This window comes from Anas platyrhynchos, chromosome 3 (assembly GCF_047663525.1).
Source record: "Anas platyrhynchos isolate ZD024472 breed Pekin duck chromosome 3, IASCAAS_PekinDuck_T2T, whole genome shotgun sequence".
NCBI classification, from domain to species: domain Eukaryota; kingdom Metazoa; phylum Chordata; class Aves; order Anseriformes; family Anatidae; genus Anas; species Anas platyrhynchos.
In genome coordinates, this window is record NC_092589.1 from 24,759,744 (window position 1) to 24,785,593 (window position 25,850).

Sequence of the window (25,850 nt, forward strand, 5' to 3'; positions counted from 1 at the left end):
TAGCAGGTTTGACTGAGTTGAGGATTTTTTCAGCTATAAAAGTTCAGAAGAGTATTTGAGATTTTCCAGGCTTAAGGAAACTACAATCAAAAAATAAAATTCCCCTCTCAAAACTCACAAAAGCCTTCCTAACTAATAAGGTGTTTTCCCTCTTCATTGCCACTGGCCACTTGTTCATTAAGAGCAAATCTGAAGTGGTAGCCACAGGTTAGCATACCAGCCAGCAGATACTGAGGTTTATAAAACACAGTAGGGAGCGAACATTCAGCCAACAGCTTTCTGATTCCTGGACTTCTAAACCAAAAGGAAGAAATTGGCCAAATAGCCAATTGTCAGAATTATATGCTAGCTCCAAGAGCAATTTATTTCACTATGCAATAATATTTTCACAGTCCTCACTCCCATCACCCATATTTTCAGTCATTGCATGCCAGAATTACTATGGGAACAAATCACATTTTGCACCAATAAGAGGGAAAATGTAATAGAGCTGTTCTATTGTAAAATAAATTGAACTGAAGCTGTGAGTTAATAAAAGGGGAGAACGGCCTGGTTTTTGAAGACCAGACAGTAGGAGGAATTGGCAGGCCAAATATTTGCATAATCATAACAGTGAGAGGTCCCATTTTTTTAATTCCATTTTAATCCACTTACCTCTCCAGAGAGTTTTTGAAACAGAGTCTTGAACTCATCATCTATATCTTTGTTATCGACATGAGGCTACAGGAAGAAGATGACCAAGAGTCTAATTTACAACATGGTTCTAGAAAGCAAGACGGGCATGTGGTAAAGCACCTTTACAGGGAACAATCTATGACAAGGGAAAATGAGCACTTGCTTTACAGAAATAGCAAGACAGAAGCAAAATCAAGAAGAGTCAGGGACTGGCTTTGTTTGGGAGTAAATACTTTCTAAAGTTGATGAAATTTTTTTCTTCTGTTACCAAGATAGTCTTATAAAATAGCTGCAGATAAAATGTTCCTGCACATGGCCAGGGCAATAATGTGACTGTCTTAATTCAGTACTTTCTTGGAAGTCTGCATTTGCAGTTTCTCTCAGGCTTTGGGAATACTATTTATTTCTATGAAAAAGATCACTCAATTCCCTCCTCACCTTATTCTACTTGTACAGGATGAAAGGACAGTTTAATGTATTTCAACCAAGTCTACAAGGGTGCAGTTTCTGTGCCATGTGATCCTAGGTACATGAAAATACATGTGAAACTAAGCCATAGAGATAAGTAAAGAATCAATGGAACCAAAATATATTTTTCCTGAGCATAAACACCTACTGTGATCTCAGCTCAGGAGAGAAATAAAAATCCTGCATTAATTTTTCTTTCAGATAGTGGAGCAAAGTCCATTACAAAAAAAACAGTCTGCCCAGTTAAGGTGTTTACCTCATATGGTTTTGCAGCCACCGTATCACCAATCATCCTAAGAAAAAAAGAATAATAAAAAAAAAAAAAAACACAGGAATGATGACTGTACCTTTTGCACTTAAAATCACCATTAAAACAAGCTGTTTTAATAGAAGTTGTTAGCAAACGCACAAAACAAGCCTCCAGGTTCCCTGTTCCCTGCATTCCCCATCCTTCCTCTGTCTCCGACTTTTTTGACAATATTTTCCTTGACAAATCCAGTCTTGTTGTTCTTATCTTGGATCCTGGCTCCTGTTTTTTTCACTCAGCGGCTGCTGTTGAAACAACCCTTCTTAAAAACATTATCCTACTCCCAGGTCTTTCCTCTGCACTCTTTAGCTGTGGGAACTTCTATTACATAGACCTGAGGTATCTAGTTACCACATCAGTATATGCTGTAGGCCACTTAAAGGTCCATGACTTTGCAACATGGATGTGTGTGTCACATATGGTAGGCCACAGAAGAAAACAGGTCCTAGAAATGGGCCTATTTTGCTGCTTACTGGCTGGTAGATAGAGCACAGGATGTGGGTCTCTCACACAGAGTGCAACATCTGACCTTTGCATTCATGTGTCTCACCAACAGAAGAGGAGGCTTTACAAAGAAGATACTCACTGAGTTTTAGCCTGTTTCTCAGAAAAAACTCGAAGGCAGAACTCTCCATTTTTGTAAGGTTCAAATGTGGATGGCACAATGAGGTACTCCCCCTTGGGCAATTTAATACGGCTGGAGACCTCACGTAGGTTGACATAAGTCCCAGACTGGGCTATTGGTTGGTTCCTTGCGAAGAAAGCACGGTTCAGATGAATATCTGTGCTATTTTCCAGCTGTGGGAAATGCGTTTATGTTAGAAACCATTTGACAATTCACTTGCAAGCCAGACACCCTATTTAAATTTCAATGCTTAAAAGCTATCTCAAGTTTTTCTTAGCATAAAATAATAAACCCTCAAGTGATGGTATAAAAGATAACCACCAGGGTTCTGTCATGGGAAACAGTCAGGCAGATAATTAGAAGAGATATGTATCTTTCTCTATAAAGATTATCTTTTCATGTGTCTTTGTAATGTGTGATATAGAATAACTAAAAAAATCATAATGTGCACTCAAACCTGGTCAAACCAATACCTATTCTTACTGAAGTTGTTCGTCTATTGAGCATTTTTTGCTTCCAAAGGCTTCATGTAAAAAAGTTTAAATTGTTGAATGTATTTAAACCATTTATGGTAAGGGGTAGATGTTCTAATTGCATAGGAGTTGTAGTCTCTAATTTCTTTAAACAGACAGAAAAGAACAGTAAACAGGACAAAGTAGAAATCATAAGGGTGAGACTTTTGGAGCTAAATTAGATGATTTACCCTACTTCTGTTAGCAATACTAAAGTTATTGCTTTGGATTATGTGGAAAATAGTACTGAACTTCTCCTTGATATCAATATATTATTAAATGTGAAACACTAATAGCTCACAAAAGAGAAAACTGATATAGCAAGAAACAGTAGTGTATGAATAACATCTTTGCTTTAAATCTCCTATTCATTACTTTAGCTCCACGGGGATGTCTTTCAAAAAGTGTGATTCAGTGATCCACAATAACTGCTACATTGTTGACACAGAACATAAAACATTACACACAGATAAGATTTCTGGCTGTGTAAGATCAGAGCATAGAAAGATGTTATCAAACATTTTAAAATAAATCAGTATTTCTGTTGTAAACTGTAGAGTAATATGCCCTTTTCCCCTCTTTTGTTCCATATATAAGATTGGATTTGGTATTTATTCAACTTTCCACTCTACCATAAGCTAAGTGGGAACTGCAAAGATTAAGAAGTCAGATCCCATATCTTTTTCAACATGTAAAGCTCATTTTCTCTTTGCATCTGCAAGGCTGTTAAAAGAACATACTTAATTGCTACAAAACCACACATTCATTAACTGAGAGGGAAGAATAGGGTTGAAAAGCCTAGGAGAAATTGGCAGTACAGAGTGCTGGACCTCAGTAATGAGTACAGACTATTCCTACTGCCAGACATCCCTGGGGTCTCTTTCTTCAGGAATGAAAAGTCTCTTTAACTTGGTATTGACATTTGGGAGGATTAGGGAAGGTTGAGCTGGTTTGGTTTTTGTTTTTTCATTACTAGGAGCCCCAACTCAGAACTATAAAAGGAATGAGTCCACAGAGTCTGGCAGTTCTTCTAAACAACATCAGCTGCATTTTCTCAGTTTTGGAGTGCAAAGACTGTGCCTTCACCTCTCCTAAACAGGCAAATTCTGACCTCTGTTGTACACAATTAGTGGAAGCCAAATTTCAACAGGTATAAATGAGATCAGGATTAGGACTTGGATGTGTGTAATAAAGCCTCATGCCCCACAGTCCCTTGGAAAAGGTTATTCAGAACATGAAATAGTTATCCTGTGATAGAAGAACAAAGCTCTCCAGAAGAACTGTCATTAGTAAGGAAGAAATCCTCCAGGTAGCTAAATTGACACAGGAGGTGCTCATCCGTAGGCTAGAAGTCTTCCACAGCGATTACATACCTCCTGAGGAATCTGAAAGGAAGAGAATTAGTTGATGTTAAAGGGTTGGTACACAGGCACTTCTGTCATTAGAAATAAAATATCATATAAAGTCTCCTTCAGACACTTACTTTTCATTTCCACTTACAAACAGGTTGTATAGTATTAGTTATACGTGAAGTTCTGGCTTGCACTAACTAGAACTGTTCCAAAAGAAAATGTGATTTTCATCCAGAGGATTCTACACAATTGCTTTTCTCCAGATACGGTATTGTGAATGATACTATCAGTTGGATATATTTTGGTAAGCCTTGAAATGTTCAGTCAGGAGTGTCAACAGGTTAGCCCTACTTTGCTAAATGAAGACAAACAGAATTTATTACAGCAGACTCTGCTAGCCTGCTGTTACTGGAATGCTGATGAAAATATAAGGTTACTGTCACCAGCAGTTAGCCTGAGGATGACTAGATTGTTGTAAGGCAAATAAAACAAGTGACAAATTTCAAGATTTGTCCCTTCCTATATTAACTAAATATGTACAAATTTGCACCTTCGAATATGTTAACTTTTTCAAAATCAGTTAGTGGTCTTGGAAGCAGAGATTCCATTGAAAGCCAAAGAGAGTGTGCTCCTAAATCCCAGAAGAATTTTTGGAAATATCACTCACACAGTGCTTCCAAACTGCCTGAGACGGCCTCTGGGGACCATGGATCTTGTTCCTTTTATCCAACACACTAGAAGGCCAGAAGCTCATGGATGGGAACTTTTACAGTAATTGTCACTACATAGTTTGAGCTACATAGCTTACAAAATCTTTGCAGGACAGGTAGGTTTAAGCACACGCATTTTCACCTTCTCTTATACAGATATCTGCTTTAGATCACCATCCAAGTTGTTCTAACTGGACCTTCTCAGACACAGCATCAACTGCAATGATATAAATCTGCAGCAGCACATGGCCTGAGGAACTTGGATGATATCTGCGTGTCTACATGAGATGATCTAGTAGCTATTTCTTTCAAAAGAAATCCTTCATCTTGTTAAGCGTCACTTAGGTCTATCTAAGTTCTATCTATCTTAGGTCTATGGAAAAGGTCCCAGAGGAGGCAGATGGGATGAAATAGATGTAAATAGAAAGAAATAGATGCTCTGCTATCTTCTCCAGAGGTGTACTCAGTGGTATGAGCAGGCAAACATCCTTAATGTGAAAATCCTAGGATGCCAATAGCCTGAGGTGCTTGACGTCATGCAGATAGCAACTCAGAAACGTACACAGTGAGAACCATTTACTTCAGAAACTAGGAAAAACCCTTCAGAGTTTAGAACCATCCTTCACAAGATTTATTAATAAAAGTCAGCCATTCCCATCTGCGCCCACCTGTGATGTTTAATAATTTCTATCCCTTTATCCAGAGGAATCTATACAACATTTAATTGCTTTTCTCCAGATATGATGTTGGGAATGATAATACTGTTTGGAAATTCTTCCATTTATTTCTCTGCCCTCACATCACAGAAGTTAGAGGTGGCACTGTAGATTTTTTCCCTACATTATATTTATGGAGACAGAAGAAACACTGTGAAAATCAAAATAGGAAAAAAAAAAAAAAAAAAAAAAAAAAAAAAAGAAAGAAAGAAAGAAAGAAAGAAAACCAAAAACCCACTGAAACAGAACAATAGCATCATAGACAATGAATCAAAACAATTTTCAAATAAAAGGGGAAAGAAATAAAGAAAGCAACTACTGAGCACTAATGATAAGCTGTAATCAGAACCACTTATCTGGAATTGCCAGGCACCCTGAGCCTGTTCCCATTCAGATGCTGAAAAGAGAAGTCTCTCAATGAGACTGTTGCTAAATTAATTGCCTCCAGTTTTACACCTCTCTCCTGTTAAAATGGGACAAAAATTGAACCAATTTTTTTCTGAATCTTCCCATATTATGTGAGTCAGGAAGAAATGAGAGGTGTTCAACCATCTTGTAAAACCCAGTTCTTATTGCATTGTAGTGCTGAATGTCAAGATGTAGCACATGGCTAATTTTTTCCAGGGTAACAAAACAGAGAATAAAACCTTAAATGAGGAGGAAAAAAAAACCCAAAACTATACCTGATAGAGTGAATAACCAATACTAAGTAGACCTTCTCCCATTTTCTTCTGCCTCCTGCGGTTCTTCTGCATCAAGCCCACCAGTATAGTACAGCATGGCTCATTCAAACTCCCGTCATGGTCATCATCTGGTTCATCCAGACGGATTTTAAACTGGGGATTGATCCAGTATGTTGCTAAAAATACCCAAGACAAGACAAAAAGGGTAAGATTTTGTTATTGTAGCCAAAGTGGTTGTCACTAGAATTACAGATACTGTTTGGAAAGACTTTTGCCTGGATTATATCCAAACCTTTCCAGTACATACGTAACATATGGTTTTATAGTTCTACAGCTATGTTGAATATCAATTGGAGCCATGGCAAATCAAAGCACCGTGGTGTTTCCTGGGGTGTAATGACAAAGAAGGAGGAACTGATACCATTAATTCTAGCCAGCCATTTATCTACAGGAAATATCCTTGGCTAAGGCTGATATTGCAAGAGGACCAAATGCCAGGCAGCCTCTCTAGAGGTCTAACCCAAAAATGAACATGAAACAACACTACAACACTGCCACAAATCTGTGCCACTTTCCTGGCCTTGCTTTCTCTTTGGAGGATTGCTCCAGTCAGTAGCAAAAGCTATGTAAGCAAAGAAAGCACACAAAGAAAAAGAAGAAAAAAAAAAAAAAGAATTCTGCCATGAAGCTCAGTGAGCTGACAACCCCTGATGAGGAAATAAGTGTGAATTAGATCTTGGTTTAGATTGCCAAACTTCTGCTTGCTATCTAAACCCCACAGAAAGCACTGAACCTCCAAACCTTTCCCACCTACGGCAACCCCCTGGTTCACAAGCAGTAATTTTCATGGGTTTGTTGGTTGTTTCACCAAATTACTAAGCTGGGTCTCCACCTGGGTAGTTCTGGCAACCCCCAGCAGTTGAACCCCGTCTCCACTGTCCATTGAACATGGTCAGGTCCCATTTGTTGACTTGGTTGCCTGTTAGTGTGTCGGGAGTCAAATTACAGATCTCCAGTCGTGTGAACTGCCTTTGAAAATCAGAAAACGCCATCCTGGTGCACAAAAAGATCAGGGTTAGTTCATCAGCCTGTTACGGTCAAAACAACTGCAGATGGATGTCTCTCCCAGTGGAACAGCAAGCATTGGCCCTACAGAGCTGCCCAAATCCCCATTTAATTGAACTGTTAAACTTATAATAGGCTTTTGGGAAGCAAAATTTCCCACTCCCTGAATGAACTGTATCTTGTGAAGACAACCGTTCTCAACAGCTGTTACACATTATGTGCTCAGTTGTACCATTTTCCATCATCCCTGGTCATGGGCAATACCTCGTGGATTTGTAAGTAAACTTAAACTCACTAAAACTGGTAGATCAAAACATGCAGTAAGATGCTACTTAGTGTGAGCAAGATTTGGTCCTTAAGAGTTACTCTGCAGAAAAATCAGCTCAGTTTGGTATTTTGTTTTAATTCACTTGTTGATGTTTGTTTTTACCATTCCTAGTAGGTCTGCATGAGTGATAGACATTGATCACCCCATGCTGCAGGGAGAGGTTTGTTTGCTTTTGCTACCTTGTGTCTCACACTGCTGATTGCCCTGAAAGATGATGAGCAATTACCTTTCTGGTCTAGGACAGAGTGACGTGGGCTCAGTGCTGACCCACAATAATCATCTAGCTCGGACGGGCTTTCCATTAGGTCTGGGTAAACAGACTCTTCCCCTGCTGCCAATCTAAACCTTTTCATTAGTGTGTAGCATTTAGGGAAAAAAAAAAAAAAAAAAAAAAAAAAAAGCCTCAAAATATAGAGCATCTGAGGTTCATTCTTGCCACATCATTAATTTTATTACCATCTGGTCTCTATATTTTGGGTAAGCACTGAGTTATGCAAGCTCTAACAAAAGGTAATGTTTGAATGGGAAGGGAGATAAACAAGAGGCTAACAAACAACTCAAGCATGACACTATTAACTCTTCTGGTGCTGGCAGTTTCCCTCCATACAACTGAAAGGACTGCTTAAAAACTATACACGCACATAAAATGTCCAAAAGAATAAGCTAACTGAATGATTCTCACCAAAACTCTCCATCATCTATTTGCTTATCCAGAGCCTGCTTTTGTTTGGGATCAATATAGTTCCATTCAGGAGCACTGCAGACAAAAGACAAAAGCAGTATTGCTCAGCTGTATTTCATTTTGCAACAAGATCAGACAGTTTCTGCTTTCAGTCACACCTGACAAAGGACTATGTATTTCTGCAACAACTAGACCTTCTGCCCCTTCCAGGGGAGGTACACACTGCAACATACCAAACAGGGCTGGAATCAGACTGCAACCATATTTTCAACAAATAAGCCTTGAATTGAATCATCATTGTCAGGTGCCAAAACGTACGTATCACAGACTGTCTGGATTAAGTAACATGCAGCCTGAAAGTTGGGCAGAGCTTCTCAATTGTAAGAGCTATTGGGTTGCCTCATATTCTCCCTAGGGAAATGATAAAAATCTTCACTGCTGGGGTCACCAATGAACAAGAACACAAAAAGACGGAATTAGAAAATATGATAAAAAAAAAAAAAAAAAGTATTGCCTCTTTCCCACTCCAATACTGTGCAACAAGCCAGATTCTGATTCAATCTGCTCCCACGTGGCTGTGCAGTTTGGTACCTGTCTCATCAGGGTTGTCCCATGGTTAAACAGGTGCAGCAAAATCAGGATATGGCATGTGTGTGCTGGAGGCACATTATCTTGGAACCATAGAATGGTTCAGGTTGGAGGAGACCTTAAAGATCTTCTAATTCCAACCCCTCCTTGCCATGGGCAGGGGCTGAGCAAAGCATATCTGATAAAGATATGAATAATTCTGATGTTTATCTGTATTTTCTACATCAGCACCTGCACTGTGGTTAGGAAGGGAATATGAGATCTCAAAACAAGTGCTTGCAAAAAATACATCTTAGCCCAAATAATAGTAAAATCCATGCCATTCTAAAAATAAAAATAAATGAGGGGTTGTCACTGTCACTCCCAAGAGATTCCAAGCCCTGACAGCTTTCAATAGCTATTCAAACTTCTGGTCCTTAGCTGAGTCAACATCCCCATTTCTTTCATGATTCTCCTGTAGAATTCAAATATTTGCCAGATTTAGAGCCCAGCAAACTCAGAGCTGAAGCAGAGGCACAATGTTGTAGCCCTGCTGTATTTTTCAGCAATGGAATTAGTTTGCCTGTCCTGTTAAGGTCTTGGCAGTATCAATCGGATCAGTCCGAGAAAAGTCATCTTGCAAAATGACATGGGTATAGCTTGCATTAGACTGCTTGCAGTTAAAACTTGGACTGTTCTCTCTTATTAGAAAGCTCTGCCTGAGGCAGAATGGATCAATACCTAACTTTCCTAACAAATTAATAATGTTTTATTCCAACTGATTTACTATCTTTCCTAAACATGCTTTGTGATTTGATTAAACTGCATACTCCTAATTTAATTTTTAAAAGATACCAAAATATACTGAAGAGGGAGAGGCATGAGCATATAAACACCTACTTATCGCTCCAGGCTCCAGTCCATTCCACTTCACCCCAGGGATTTCTAAGCCTCACAAGTTTCTCTGGCCATCCTCGGTAATGTACCTAAAAGATCCACAACAAACAGAACCTGAGCACTCCCATTATTCCAATCATCGTGGAGCAATTGCTTTTCAGAAAGGATAAAACATGATTTGTCCTTGAGTGATGCAGTCCATTACAGTTTGCAATAGTTAGATGTCTTCCACCCTAATTTTTACATTATCCTGTGCCACCAAGTGAGCCATTAACTGCAGCATTCACCATTTCATATAATGACAGCAACCTGCAAGGAAAAATATCAGCTACAAAACAGTAGAATATCTACATCCTTAAAAGATACTGTACAACATAGCAAGGTTAGAAAGAGATTACTTGGCACAGACATCTCTGTAATGACTCCAGTTTCAGAGAAATGTGAATATCTGTGGCAGGCTGGGCAGGTGAGACTGATGGAGTTGTTCACTAGAAGCTTTGACTCTTTTCCCATTAGAGTTGATTGGCAAAGTACACGCTCCCACCTTATGCAGCATGAATACATGAAGCATTTTTAATTGGTCAGTCACAGAAAGACATCCGAAAGTTGAAGTCACCACACCGTTGCAAGCTGTTTTGTATAATGGCTGGTACAAACACTTCAGCCAGTCTGGATGAGCTGCAGAAAAGCTGGCTTACCTCCTCTGCTCCAGTGACAGAATAAGCGTGTCCCTTTATCAGCTTCAGACTTGTGATTGCTTCTGTTTCAGATGCACGAGTTACCTTGGGCATTAAAAATATTCACACTTAAGGCCATATATTGTGTACTAACACAGCTTTCATTAGCAGGTTAATATGGGGGAAGATATACGAAGTGGTATTCACAACAAGTATAAATATTCCTGATGCAATGTATATTAAATAGAAGTGAGATTCACAGCAAGAGTTCACCTCCGGAGTTTCATGCCCTCAAATATGCAGTCAGAGAGTCTGAACAGCAGAGACTTAATTAAATTTAAATCTAGAACCAATTCCGCTTTCAGGTAACAGATCCAGTCACCTGCAGAGATATGCACATGTGAACTCAGCTCAAACCCACCTTGGTTAGGATCCAGCATATCAAAATCAGAGCTCTGGTAATCCTACATGCCATAAGCCAGGATTCAAAACAAGATTATGAAACAGCATATGAAAAGCATGGAGTTTCCAAAACACATACAGACATCGTCTGTAACTTGAGAGAGTTTGTAGGTATCAATTATTTTTTTGATTGAAAATAAAAGCCAGAGTCAGAGTACAAGCTATAGCAAAGTACCCAAGTCAGGTACACACCAAGGAGTGTATGGAGCTGACATTACGCATAATTTGAATGGGAAAAGATACTCAGAGAATGAGAACAGAGTTCAGGAAGACCAGTCCCTTGCTCATTATTCTAAGCATTATAACAGACTGTCTTATAAAAAGGGAGGCATGATGGGAGCTCTTTTTTTGGACCTTGTCCAAAATTTTTATAACTGAAATCAATTAAGTCTGCCACTGATTTCTGTTTGCTTTTAATTCAGACCTTCCTCCTTATGCCTAACATTGGTACAAGCCTTCATTACAAAGAGAAGGGAAGGGAAGGGAAGGGAAGGGAAGGGAAGGGAAGGGAAGGGAAGGGAAGGGAAGGGAAGGGAAGGGAAGGGAAGGGAAGGGAAGGGAAGGGAAGGGAAGGGAAGGGAAGGGAAGGGAAGGGAAGGGAAGGGAAGGGAAGGGAAGGGAAGGGAAGGGAAGGGAAGGGAAGGGAAGGGAAGGGAAGGGAAGGGAAGGGAAGGGAAGGGAAGGGAAGGGAAATGGCAGTCTCACATCAATGGAACAGCCGAGAAGTGACCCAGCTCTCAGAGCCTTCTGGATGATTTGGTACAAGTTTGAAGGAGCCCTCTGCAGATTATAGGACTCAGAGATGCCTCCAGTAAAATCCTCAAACCCTTCTATAGTGGACCCTCCAGTGAGAGCTTCGTAAGAGCCGTTTAGCCTGTGTGAGGAAATGACAGAGATATGTATGGGGCCATCTCCACTTGTAAGCATGTGCACTGCAGAAAGAAATAATTGATTATCTGTAGGTCTGTCTGATCATCAGTGTGATCAGACAACTTTTGAACACCCAGGAGTGCTACCTCCCAGCCAGCCACCATACTTGGCATAGGCCTTCTCCAGCAGTGCACTCCAGAATTCGTTGCCTTCCTCCGAGTGCACAAAGAGCAGCTTCCCATTCTTCGTAGGCAGCCGGTCATCCACCACAACATCCACCCACTCCCCGTACTGCCAGAACTAACAAAAAGAAGAGAGGAAGAGATGGTTAGGGCTGATGTATAAATAATGACTCTGCACTACCACCTTCCTCTTCCTTGAAATTGAGGCAAATCCCTGTGAAATGCTGAGTAGGCTCCTTAAACACTATTAAAGAGTTGCTGATAGGTACCATTAACAGTAACTTCTTCCACATAACATCTGGAATAGCCCATTCTCTATGCAGAGATTACATAGTGAAGGGTCCAGAAAGCTAGTGAGTTGACAGGAGTCTCAAAAGTCCTATTTTCTTGTCTAGTCTTCTAAGGCCCAATCCACGGTGAAAAAAAAAAAAAAAAATCATGCCTCTAAAAATGCTGCAAGGAAATGTCACCCAAAAGGGGAAGCACTCAATAGTGCCAGTGCCTTCTGAAAATATTGGGAAATGTGTGAAACACTGCTAAGACTAATTTTTTGCACTAGCACTTGAACCATTTACAGTTCATTTACAGAATCTGACACAGTCCTGGAGGGAAAAGAAAGAGGATAATAAACACAATAACCCCTCTATTGAGATGAGCAGGAGGAAGGTATAGGTATGTGCTCTATAACATCTGTCCTCACCCAAACACCTCCTTTAGTTTTGCAGGGTGAATCCACACTGCTCATGCTTGAGTCTAACTTCTATGGTCTGCAGGCAAGGAAATGTAGACAAAGCAGTGGAGAGGGAAGGGAAGAAGTAACCTCATCAGCCTAGATTCCCTCTCAACAGTCAGCAAGACAGATGTTGGCATGGCTCTCATGGTATGATAGTTTGGCTCAGTTTACAAAAACTGTGTAACTTGCTACAGCCCTATCAGCTGTAAGACAGCAGAGCCTACCCAGTGAGTAAATGTCGATTAACATTATACAGCATTTAATTCTGTTCTTTTCTTCACCCCATCAATTTCACTTACACACTAATTCTTGAATATTCAGCCTGTGTCTATGATAAAAAAAAAAAAAAAAAAAAAAAAAAAATGGTCTCAGCTAAACACTACGGTTTTCCTCTTTTATTCTCAGTACCCTAATGAGAGAGATACCTGGAAATGAAAGATGCCAGCATAGTCCTCCTGGAAACTTTGAGCTTTGGGAACAACACGGTACAGAACATCTGGATTCAAAGTCAGAGATGCAATGGCAGCCAGGAGCCAGCAATCACCTAAAAACATACACAATCCAAGGTGGAAAAGTTCATTAAAAAATAACATTTCACTGAGCTGGTCCTTTCACCACTATATCACACTCCTACATAGACTAAAATGCCAGCATTACATGTTTTGCAAGATCCTGTCAGATTCTATATTGGTTCAGCAAATAATTCTTGTTTTGTTGTGTATTGTAGGGTCTCTGAGGATGAACACGGTGGTAATTTTAATGGTCTAATTAGGCTTTTGCTATTTTGATTTTTTGATGAAGCTGTGAAAGCAGGCAGTTTTAGCTAAGCTTTCTAATACCTTCAGGAAACAAAGAGTATAGCCAGAGAGAGCAAGCATTAGGGTTTGTGGGTTGCAAAGCCCAGCTGGGTGGTGCAGAGTAGATAACCTGTGCTACCTTAACTAGTCCCAAACCAGTGCAGCTAGGAGAGGCAGCGGCTTAGAAGGTGAGCAGAGGGTAAATGCTCAGTGTTGCTTGAAGGGGGGTGCTGGGTTCTTCATTCCTTTTTTTTTTTTTTTTAAGCTGTTTGCTGGGTTGCTAGCTTGTTGTGGATCAAAGGTTGGGTAGGTGGAAGCCTTTGCTTGCTACTGGGAAATTCAGAGACTCGTGGATTTCTTGGTGTATTTGCATATTGCAAAAAGTAGGAAGCGTTTCTGTGGCTCTGTGTTACTTTCTGAGGTGTGCACAAAGTCTAGGAAAAAAATTTGCTCGAAAAGTGCTAAAATTATCCTGGTTCCCTGTGGATTATTTGTGCCCAGACATAGTTTCTTTGTGTAGGTGCATATACTGCAGAATGAAGTGGCACAACTCTTGCTTCATTGGAAATAAGATAATGGAGAAATCAAGGAAAGAGTTCAATACGTAGCATGATTTAATATCTTAGAGCAGTAGATAACAATTTATATTGACTTAGGCTTTATGTTTCAGTACCATGATTGTAAATATAAGATACTGGGACTTTTATAGTGCTTTCTGTTACCTGTACTTCCTGGGAGGTACCTGGATGCCTCCTATGAGCTGACCCAGAAACAGCTGATCCCAGACAGGCATGCAAAAACTTGTGAAACACCTGAAAAAAGTGCCCCTGGTGTGATGGCCTGTAACCACCTGAGCTGGCTGATCTGATTGATAGAGGTGACCCACCCAATGTTCATAGAACAGGCATTCCCAATGGGGAGAGAAAATGTGCATGTATCACCAGCCTTCCCCAGCACTTCTCTGTGCCATCCTGGCTGCTACATTCAGGGAATAGCATTCAAACTGGAAGGGCATAGAAGATGTCGAGGTTACCTTTTTATCCCCATCTATCTGCATTTCTTATTAAAAAAAATAATAATAATAATAAATTAAAAAAAAAAAAATCTTGCTCCTCCTATTCAAGTTTAAAGAGGAAGTGTGAGACAGGACCTTGCAAAAAAGCTGTTTCAGCCAAGAGCTCTTACTTGAAAGGTAAGGTTCCCCTTGCAGAAAAGAGGGTAAACCACAATAAAAGCATCATGAAATGTTTAAATTAGAAATAGGAAAAAAGTTGCTGCTGTACATATAGAAGAGAGGATCAAAAAGCTTCAGCCTCTAGAGCAGCTATGACCAAAAACCTTCTCAAGCTCACCTTCAACCTAATTATTTTTGACATTACTATGCATTCAGTGGGACAGGACCTAAGTCACTGGCTTGGAAGGTTCCTCTTAGCCCTAGACATCTGTGTGTGAAGTAAGTAAAACTGGAGAATTTAAGGTGGTGTGAAAAAAATATAAAAATAAAAGAACCTTCTCTCCCAAGAAAACATAGATGCAGGGAAAAAATGAGAGTGAGAATGCTCAGACTTGTTTTGTAACTATTTCTTTGAGTCTTTTCTTGGTACAGGTGTATGCCTTATGCTGTTATAATTTCTGCCTTTTCCTTGTAGATGTAGAAATAATGGTGGTAAGTTTGGGAAGTGGCCCTTTAGAGGAAGAGGGAAAGTTTTATAGGGTTAGACTGGAAGACCTATTTTTTCCAGCTTCTCCAGGCATTCTTGTTGTTCCTGAGTGAAGCACAGAAAGCTGTTTCTGGGGACCTGGCAGAGCAGGACTCCTGGTGTCCCTGCCATGTCCTCCATACCATGGTGAAGCCAGAGGTCTGTAGCAGTGAGGAGTTGGTGCTTTCTCAACAAGCAACATCTGTAAGGGGTTCCTCTTTCCTGTTTCAGGCCCAGTTTTTACAACTGGTGAAAGGGAAATTGCTCTGGGCTTTGCAGAGGATAGCACATGTTTGATGCACAATTAGGCAGAAGAGTCAGTGAAATGAGAGGGGTATACTTAGATGTGCTATTTACTTCTCTGACTCAGGACTAAGCAATTTCAGAATCTCATCCTTGCAAGATGCCAAATGCAGCATGAAATCCTTTACAGCTCTTTTATGGTATGAATTAACATCTTAGCATCTGGGAGAGTGAATGACATTGGCACTTCGGTCTCCTAAAAACTCATCGTGCAATCCAACTTCCTGCAGAAGCACTAGGGGCAAATCTGTTTAACATGTGCTTGGGAAGAATTGTATTGGAAGAGTTGCAGCAGTGAGCTTGTCCTTAAAAATATCATTGCCTGCCTTGAGCAATGCAGAGCACTGTCTCTAAACCTTACTTGGGGGTGTAATATCTTTGGCTAAGCTTGTGTTTGAGCAGCTATTAACCTTCCCTCTGACAGGAATCAGCTGAGAATTGGCTGCTCTGCAGTAACTTGGTAAAATAAGATGCTTCACATGGGGTGCCTAGATGTGAATGGATTGGGGCCACCTTTATATACAAGTAATGCATTATGTTCAGGTTCCTGTGATGCCAGCATTAACACAAATCGAAGAAGATACAGTAAGCTGTCCATATCAAGGAGCTCCCAGGGTGGAGCCTGAATTGTGCAGGTTGCCTCTTCTCATAAATCACAACGGGATCCTGGCTTAATAATAAGGCTTCTCAACCCGTGATAATGATAAATCCTTATGGCTTTTTTTTTTTTTTTTTTTTTTTTTTTTTTTTAATAAAAAGGCGGGGGGGGGGGGATATCTACTGACATCTCATCGTGTTTGGTTTGTTTTGTTTTCTCAAAGTTCACCATTGCTTTGCTGGCAGCAGCTATTACTGTTTTGTTTAGCACTAATAGTGCTCTGCCTGGAGTAGAGTGTGGCAACATAAGCTCTCTGGAAAGGCAGCTGATGTAGGACCCCTAAAACTTGTCACAGTACAGCTAAAGGTTATAAGTCAATTTCCAAATTGTGAGGAAATGATTCGATTTCCTTCCTAAATGAGTGAATTTTGGAGGGAGAGGAAATGAGGCCAACTGGCCAATGAATTATATGTATAATTAGACTATATTTCCCACACAATTATAGTCAGAAAAATGACAAGTTTCTGCTCACAACATACATTTTAAGTTGTACCCTTTTAGCTTTTAGAAATGAAAAAAAGTCTTCTCAGTATTAGACCTGTGAGGCTAAATCACCTACAGGCACATATGCTACTTCCTGCTCAGTCTCATATTTCATGAAGTATTAGACAAGTGCTAATTACAATGTTTACTGCTGTTACTGCTGAATGTGCTAAAAAGAAGCCAGACCGATTCCTGGATCCAAAGTAATTTGTAATGTTGGTGATACCCTTTATTATTATTTTTTTGAAATGGACAGTTATGACCTTGAGTTTGAGCTAGAGAAGGTAAATGTGAAACCTAGCTGTGGATACACATAGATACACATACCTGTATACACATACTATTTTGAAACACTGTTTTGACTATTAGCCTGCTTGAAATACTCTCTCTGCCTGCACACAAACGCAGTGAAATGACCTTCATTCTCAGCGTTATGTAGGTGCTTCCTGGTTCAGTGACAATCACGTTGCTGTAATGGATACACAGTCTTTGGTGATGTTGGAGCTGTGTGGCTCATCTGTGTTGATGATGTTTACCCAAGTACACTGCTTGCACAGGAGCCATAAATTTAATGAGAAATTTGATTAGTTTCAGTTGCTATAAAGCAGCACTTGGTTTCTGTTTAGCTGCTATCAAAGTGTCTATGCTCAGAACATCTGCACTTTTCAATGACATAGTAATGGAGGAGTTTAAACCAAACGTCCAAGTGTTGAGTTCCACGATCTAAACAGACAGCATAGGAACACTTCTGTACTGCATCCTCGCTTGTTGCCGGGTGCAGCAACAATGCTAGGTGTTTGGAAGGGATCAGAATGCAATACTATTGCTCTTGCTTCCTGCTTTGTCAAGCAGATTTAACTCTTGACTTTACTCTCTGCTGGAAGGGCTTGTTGAGAGCCCCTAGTACCTGGAGCATGCTACCAGGCACCACCCTCTTTGTAATTTCTGGCAGTGGAGGCTTTATCTGATTTGAGGTTTCAAAGAAAGGCTTCCTGTAGTGTTTTACGGAAATTAAGATCTGCAGCTGTGTACTGAACAGCAAGGGACCACCCAGCAAAGGAACAGGTTTTATTCTCTTTGGGACCTATAGTTAGCTGTGAGTGTATTTTGTAGATCCAGGCAATCAACCCAGTAGAACAAGAATACAAAATACCCCTGGACTTGTGGAGCTGAACTTCAGAAGGTACATACGCAAATGTTTATAGCAAAATTAGTGAACAAATCCAGTACTATAAAGCACTTTGCTGCCTACAGGAGCTCCAAAGACTCCGTTAATAAGTATCAGATCTATTGTAGAGCTGCTAAGCTTTGGATTGGTCTCCAGTCTACCTGGAATCTCCTCAAATCTGCCTTTGAGATAAGAGTAAGACAAAGCATATGGGTTGGGGTCCTCAGCTGAGGTGCACTGGCTGCAGCTGCATTGGCTTCAGAGGACTTGTGGTAGCAGCCTAGGTCAAGGGAGCTGCTTCTTGAGCCTTCAAAACAAAGGTGCTCCATGAACATAACTTGTGTGGATCTGAAAAACTATATCAATCTGAGAGGCTTTTGAGTATGTTTTCTATTCTTTAAATTAAATTTATACCACTTCCTTCCTGAGACCCCCTGCAAACAATTCTGCAGCTAACTTATTCAGATAGCTGCAAGGAAACTTTCTAAGTCACCTTTAATAATGAAGACTGTGACTGCATTTCAAGTTGTTACTAGGCTATCAAAAAGATATGGTTCAAAGCACTTTTAAAATATTTCAGGTCTTTCAAGTTCCCATGAAACTTCCCAAGCTGATACTCATCTAGCCTATACTGTTGTCAAAGAACTAAGTTTAATGGAGTGAGACTGACTATGGGGTTTTTTGTTCCTTTTGTTCATATAAACCCTGACCTGCAGTGTTATTTTTAAAAGAAATGAAATATGTCACAGAAGATTATTAAAAATAGGCTCTGTTTCCCTAAAGGACTAGTTAAGAGGTCACACACATGGCTTATGTACATATGTAATCAGGGTCTGTTTCAACAGAAGTGTTTCACATGACAGCTTTAATAACAAGTCCTTTGATATTTGAGGTACTGGATCAAATAACAGAAAAGCATAGTATACACCTCTGAGATGTAAAGCAAACACCTAAACACTAAAAGGGAAGTCCCGTGCCTCTATTCTGAAGTTTATTTTGTAAAGGATCAGTTTCTGTAAAAGCGATTGTAAACTGCCCTTCAGAAACAAAAGTAGATTATATTTGTCCCCTCTTTTTTGGTCTTTCTGCCTGTGTGAAAATATATATAATATTCTTTTTCCACTTTTAGTGACAAAGGGAAGCTTGTAATAGAAGCAGAAGCAAATTATTGGGCTTTTCCTCCAGACCTGGGGGTATTTTTCAGAACCAGCATTTGGGCTGCAGCCCACCAAAGGCTGGTTGGAGAAATCCCAGGAGCAGGCACCCTCCCCAGCTGCGTAGGAGCCATTTGGGCCCAGATCTGTTGCCACCACTACTTGGTGCCTTTGGGCACTGCCCTGTGAAATGAAAGCCTGTTTAGCACAAAGGCCTGGGACTCCAAAGAGATGTTCAGGAAGTGACAGAATTGAAAAGGGGCTGAGGGTATTTGCATTCAGCTTCTAGGCTTAACACAAATAGTGCATTAACCTCTTCTAGTTGGAGAGCATGTAGCATTCTTCAGTCCTTTAGCTTGTAAGCTGTCAAGGAAAATGAGGTTGGTTTTTTTTTTTAATATTGTTATAGAAAAATTGTGAATTGGAGATGACGAGAAATGTTACTTTTATTACTTATCTGAACAATTCTCCTAGAATACAGTAAGTGATTCCCTGTATTCTGTTCCAGCATCCACCAAATAAATATCCTGGAGCTAGCAGATTGGGCGTCTTATTTTTAGCAGCTAGCATACAGGCCCACACACCAGGGAATTTCTTGGTGATTGCTTTAATGGTGCTGTGTTTACAGGAACAGCACTGGTATTATTTATTGTCAATAACTTGCTGAAATTGTTTGAATCTCATTTTCACAACAGATGGGATGGAGAAGCGGTAAGGTCAGGAGTACCATGGTAAGCAACGCAGAAGGGAGAAAGGCTGATTTCTCCCTGTCTCATCTATTGAATTCTCATTACAAGAGTTTCAGCCTTTTTGGCTCTGTATGCAGTCAGGAGAGGGTGCTGCCGCTGTCTTCTGCAGCTGGATTTTATCAATGAGGCAGGCAGGAAAGAGGCCAATGCATCAGCTCTTGGGAGGCAGTGGGAGGAGGTGGATAAAAACCGTTTGCATAGGAGCTTTGTTTAGGTGATAGCAAGCACTAGAGAAAAACGGGTAAGAAAGATGGTTTTGCTATGGTGGGTCCAGGAGAGGGTGACTGCTGTCTGAGAGACATCTTGTCAGCATCAGGCCCCAATTCATAGAGCTGGGCAGCATTGCTTTTTTTTGTTGTTGTTGTATTTTTCCACAGCATGCATGGTTGTTCCTTCCTTGTTCCTTCCTGTGTTTGCTCACAGCTCTACCCAAAACACTGTACAAACAGTAGGAGCATTCAACATAAAGGGCTTGGAAAAATTTGCTTGTTATGGATGACATTACAAACCTGATGTACTCCATTCTTTTTTTTTATTATTATTATTTTTTATGATGTGGTCCATGTTCCTAACTCATGGGCCATCCTGCTTGGCTTGAAATGGCACATCATAGCTCCAGCCCCTGTACTAAACCAGTTCCTACTCTGTTTCCTGGTGATTGTGTATTTTTTCCTTGTGTGAAACTGTGGCTGGATCTTGTTCTGCCTCCCATATAAAAATCCTCAATGACTAGGCTAAAGGGTGAAACTTCATTGGTGTCCCTTGGGTTTCTGGAGACTGCCTTCCTGGGACAGGTATGAAACCAAGTCTCTTGCTTCAGGGCAAGTGTTATAAGGTTAGTGTCCAGCTCTGTCTTAAAAGGTTAAAAAAGCAAGGAAGTCTTGCAGTCCACCAGGGATAATCTGCTTACTACCTGCAGGAGACAGTTTGGTGAGTGCCAGCTTTGACACAGCTCTTAAAAACCTATGTGCACCCTGTCCTAGGCAGCAGTGCTGGTTGTTTAAGCGCCTTGATGGGAAATGAGCACCCTCGTTGGGTGTCTGCCTTCTTTCATACTACAGCCAGGGTGCCTGACTCAGGGCTGTGAACTAGATGCTGGGACGCTCAGCCTTAACCTGTCTATAAGTAGACAAGAAAATCATCTGTCAATGAGGAATTTTTAAAATAAGCTTCATGTTTTGGAAGAAGAAAGGGGGGGAAAAAAAGTGCTGTACGTACCCAGCTCTCCTTGGCAGACATCTGTTCGAGTAGCTCCTCCAACTATAAACTGAGGGTTTGAGCATAACTCCTGAAAAGACACATTTTCAAAGTATGCATTACCCCTTCTGGTCTGAAAAGTTCCTACTTCTTGTTCATTGTTTCTGTGTAAAGGTTCAATAAATATTAATCAGTTTTATCATTCCTGAAAGTATTTATATAACTTTTGTCCTCAGGAAAAAAAAAAGCCTCCCCTTCCTCCTAGGCATTCCCTGTGAGTCTCTTTCTAGATGGCAGAAATGGTCAGTCCTCAGGAAGCTTAACTTGGTGCCTCACGTTGAGAGCAGCTCAGGCAGCCACTTGAACTTGCAGAAAGCAAGAGTTGTCAGCTATGAGCACAGCTGTCTCGTATGTGCCCCATGTGTCTGGGCTGTGGAGGCAGGAACAACACAGGGCTTCTTTTTGCACGTGTGTCAGATCATGAATCTCTCTTCATGGTAGGTGTGATCTCAGCAACATCCTGCTTGCTTCTGAGGTTATCCAGCTGGTCAGCTGCCTCACAGATGTCTTGGCTAGGAGGCAGCAGTAGGTTACCTACCACACAGAAAAGATTCTTTTTTTTTTTTTTTTTCCTCCTCCTTTCCTCCCTCCAGACTGGTGATCTGTCACAGCACCTGGAGACAGTCATCTGTATATATGACATAGGATATGGCATATCACTCACTTAGACACCTGTTCCTTCTGAGCCACTGCCAAGTGCCACATACACCTTTCTCACAACTGCATCACCAGCTCTTCCTCTTGTATTACCCAGTAAGTCTACAACAGTGGAGTGTTTGGCACTTGCTGTCTGCAAACCAGCAGGCACAACCCACTGGGAGATGACCTTGGCAGTAGATGTTTATTTTGCAGGGGGCCATTTCTTCAGCAGGTCTCCTCCAGGCCCCCCACAACTGAACAGCGATCCCACCAGCCTGCAGCCACACGCACTGTTTGCAGAGGGAGGGCTGGGATTCGTAACCCTGCCAGAGTTCAGCCCTCAGTCATTGCTAGCCATGCTGCATTTGTAATGGCCTCCACCTGCAGCAGACACAGTTTTCTTGCATGGGAAGCAAAATAGAATTTAGTGAGCTATCTGAGGTTTCCATTTGCCCAAGACAGGCAAAATCAAGGGGTACATTCACACTGCTTGTTGCTGAATCACCTGGTGATGTGTTGAAGCGGGTTTGCAAGGGCAGAAACTCAGAGTTACTGAATCTGCAAATTTCTTTTTCTAATTTTTAGGTAGGGAAAAAATTAGGGCATGAACTTTTCCTGCATACTCCTACCTCCTACCCCCCATCAGAGGAAGGTAAATTAATTTTGTTGTTATTTTTTCCTTCTTCCTTCTCTTCTTACTTTTTCTTGATGTTGCCGGGAGGGGAAAAATGATGGAGGAGTAGCAAAGTATGTACAGAAACAAATGATTGAAAAATGAAAGTGCATAAAAATCTTTGAAGTCCAGATTTTGTGGCTTAAAAATAAATAAATAAATAAAAACACAGTGTCTTAAAAATTCAATGCATTTTTTTTCCTGATGAAAATGACTATTTTAAATGAAAAGCCATTTAAGGGATGTGTCTGGGCAATAACAGTTTCAGTCAGCTGCCTTTCATCTCTTATAGGTAGACTGAAATGGGGCAGATAGCTTTTTGGAAATATTAGCTTAATTTCCTGGGGTGCCCAGCAGACCATGGTGTCGGTACTGTTGCAACTGACGGTCAGTGGCTCTTGGGCTGCCCTGCTCTGCCTAGATATGCAGAGGGAGTTTGTGTCCTTCCTGGATTGCACTCTGAACGTGTGGCTCTGAGGATCAAAAGGGAGAAATCAGATTCCCAAGAGGTGGTTATAGGATTACTTGGTTTATGAAGGGCTTAGAAAATGCTGATTTTGGTGTTTTGTTTGTTTGCTTTCCCCCTTTTCAACCCTGCTTCTGTTTAAAACCATGAAGATAAGGCAGGATAGAATAGAACATAGAAACAAAACATACAGGAGCAGCAGGCATTCAGCATCAGCACTGTTCTAGCGTGGATGTGTCCAGGTGAGTGTTGATTAGACCTGACCCCAACCAAACATGCCATGACTAAGCACTCTTACCGTGGGGCGCTTCCAGATTATCCCCTGGGTCTTGAAGGAGTAGGGTCCCAGGTCACAGTAGCCCAGCGCAGAGGGACAGGCTGGGAACTCCTCATCCTTGAAGAGAGCACCAGCCTGAAGGCACCGCTGCTTCAGGACCTCGTAGTCCTGGTTCAAATACCTGACTGCCTTCCCGTAGGAGCCCAGCCCCTCTGGGGCTGCTCTGTCTTGGCACAGCCTTGCTGCCACCCTGGCCATGTCTGCCTGGCAGGGCTCCCTCCTCAGTCTCTGCTGGGCAGGAGGAGGAGGATGGAAGCAGGTCGCAGGCTGGGGTGGAGCTGGGGCTGCCCCAGGGGAGGAGGCTTAAGAAGTGTAAATATGTACCTGAGGCAAGCAGGCAGCCAGCCTGTGTTGCTGGGGGAGCGGGCACTGATTTGTGTGACTGCTCAATGGTTTGCTTAAAAGCTTGTGAACTCCCGGCTCGTTTCTAAAGCATGTTTTTAACAAGGAGCAAGAGAAAATTGTGTTCTTGCAGGCACACCTGTTTGCACATTGAGATAATTGTACACTGAATGTCAAGCTCCAGGACCAGGTCTTTAAGTGCCCAGGTAAGGATGCTTCAGACCTCCTTTCCTTCCTTCCAACATCTGTCTCTATGCTGTTGGAGGGCAGAACAACCACAAAACCTAGGGCTGGATGTCATCTGCATGGCTACGGAGATGACAGTGTGTTTTAAAAAACTGAGTAGCAGCAGCACTAGGAACTAGTTTCTTGCTTAGGTGATCTTATTCTAGACAACTGTCTTCGGCACTCTGAAAGTAAAGCATTGGTATGAATGAATTTATTGGCAGCAATAGGTACAAAAGGCTTTTGGGACCTTAAAGAGAAGCGATTCCTGTTTGTGTCATTCATCTCACGCTGATACATGGGTGCACACCTCCTTGCTAAGTTGGCTTGAAACGTTTGTAGGCTCGAGAACTGAAGCAGGAGCAACTTTCTGCAGGGCAGAGCACAGCTGCACTCTGCTTTCCTATTCCATGGTCAGTTTTCCCTAGGAAAGCCCACTGCTTGTACAGCTGGGAGCTGGGTAAACTGTTGCTTTGTTTGCAGGAGGACATGGCTGATGACTACACCTTGGTACATTTAAACAGAAGGTGTGGGAAAGGGAAGAGCGAATTTTTAAGGCAAGAAACTTGTTGAGATAAGAAATCCAAACATAGGCTAGCCGAGTTTCTTGTCTGCAAATATTTGAAGAGCATGAATGCAAGAAAGGAAATGAAATGACTCGGTCAGTCCCAAGTGGGCACTGGTAGGAAAGACTGGGCTGGGGGAATTATGCTGGATATCTAAAAACTAAACGAGATGCTGTTGAACTAGAGTAAAGAAGAGTGGTCAGTATTTCATTTCTATTACATTTCAGTATTTCTACATCTGTTTGTGTATGGAATCAGAATGAAATGTCGATTAAGAAAGGGCTGAAAAGGGTGGGTTTTTTTCCTCTATGGATTTTTTTTTCCTGAAAAACAGACTCATTTGGAGTTACCCCCTTTCTCTGATCATGGGGCAGAATACTTGTCTCACTCACTCCCTGCACCAAATTCTTACTCTATTTCCTATGTTTTTGTGGCCCAGAGAAAAGCTTCCATTTTGCTGTGATTGCTGCAAGCCTTGGCAATGTTGTACATGGAAAAGCAAGGTGCTCTGGTATTTTAAAATTGCCATTTTGGTCAAGAATTCTTTGTTTCCCATGTATGGTTTTGGACATACAGAGCATGCAGCGTATCAAATGTAACTCCAGTTGCCACTGGATGTGAGTGGCCCAGAACGGGTGAAACCTACAGCATCATTAGCACACTGAAGTGTGATATGATGCAAATATAATCAAATTTTAATCTTCAGAAATGGCAGTAAAATATGCCATAGGATTTTTCCCATTCTGCATCTCACATCTGGGAAGAGGCTGAGGACAATTATTTTCTCTGATGGAGGCTTGAACTGGGTAGCCACCCAGTATGTCCACCACAAACCACTGCTCCCAGTAATCTGTAGGAGTGCATTTTAAATCCATTTCCAAGCTTGATTAGCAGCAGCATGACCTACATATGATACACAAGCACCATCTAGAGGACATAAAGAAGAAGAAAAGGTGATGACACTACACTTGGCTTCTCTTAACTAACATATGTGCTATAGCAGGGGAAAGGTTTTAGGTTTTCCATGACTCAAAATTGCTGCTAGAGTGGTATTAACCCCTACGGGGAAAAAAAAAAAAAAAAGAAAAAAAAAAAAAAAAGATTAAAAAATTATTCTAATGTGTTACCTCTGGGACTTACATATTTTTGTCCAGCTCATCATGCTTTTCTTCACCTTTCTCCCTTTTTTGATAATAGCAAGAGGGTGAGATAATAGGGAAGAACAGAATGAACCAGGAAAAGGCATCATCTTGGTTTCAAAGAAGAATCTGTGAATTATATTAAATCAAAACTGTTCCATATCTGTGGAAATCCTTAGAAGAAAATAACTGCCACTTATCTAATGGTTCTAGACATTTTTGCTGTAGTGCATTAGAGGGAAATGTCATAGCCCTCCTGCACTGCAGCACTCCGCTAATGAGAATTAAAGCAGCTTAGCAGTATTGTAGACCTTACACTGTGAAAAGGGATTAGCTTGACTTAAAGAGCTCATATCCTCGTGTTCTGGATATATGGGCTCCTATGCATCATTTTACTCTGGAAATAGAGTGACTATTAATAGGCAGACCAATGTCAGCTATGAAACAGCCTAAACGTGTATCTATAAGGTTATTCTTTTACAGTCGTTGCCCAAGATATGAAGTTCCACAACACAGAGGGGCTGATCCAAGGGTGGAGTTACAGCCCTGCAGGGAGCTGGGAAGTGCATTACACATGACCCAGGCCGTGCCACCACCTCTTGCTCTCTTGGCTGGTGCTGCAGTCTTGCACTGATGAAAAAACCTCTAGCTCCAGAGGAGAAAGCAATTCTCTTTGTTGTGAA

The 25,850-nt window shown here is 41.1% G+C and overlaps 1 protein-coding gene across 1 annotated transcript in view; it reads right to left on the minus strand.

Annotated features, from left to right (window-relative positions):
- CAPN8 (calpain 8) overlaps positions 1-23,162 on the minus strand; it is a 29,053-nt gene extending 5,891 nt beyond the window's left edge. Inside the window, exons 1-14 of the mRNA XM_005015488.6 lie at positions 22,857-23,162; positions 20,742-20,811; positions 12,937-13,055; positions 11,763-11,896; positions 11,432-11,600; positions 10,286-10,369; positions 9,591-9,676; positions 8,124-8,198; positions 6,941-7,101; positions 6,049-6,224; positions 3,961-3,972; positions 2,037-2,248; positions 1,400-1,436; positions 655-720 (exon numbers count right to left, since the gene is read on the minus strand). Coding sequence (XP_005015545.2) covers positions 655-720; positions 1,400-1,436; positions 2,037-2,248; positions 3,961-3,972; positions 6,049-6,224; positions 6,941-7,101; positions 8,124-8,198; positions 9,591-9,676; positions 10,286-10,369; positions 11,432-11,600; positions 11,763-11,896; positions 12,937-13,055; positions 20,742-20,811; positions 22,857-23,093 — 1,638 coding nt within the window. The 5' untranslated portion in view covers positions 23,094-23,162. The remainder of the gene's footprint in view (positions 1-654; positions 721-1,399; positions 1,437-2,036; positions 2,249-3,960; positions 3,973-6,048; positions 6,225-6,940; positions 7,102-8,123; positions 8,199-9,590; positions 9,677-10,285; positions 10,370-11,431; positions 11,601-11,762; positions 11,897-12,936; positions 13,056-20,741; positions 20,812-22,856) is intronic.
- Positions 23,163-25,850: the final 2,688 nt, after the last annotated feature.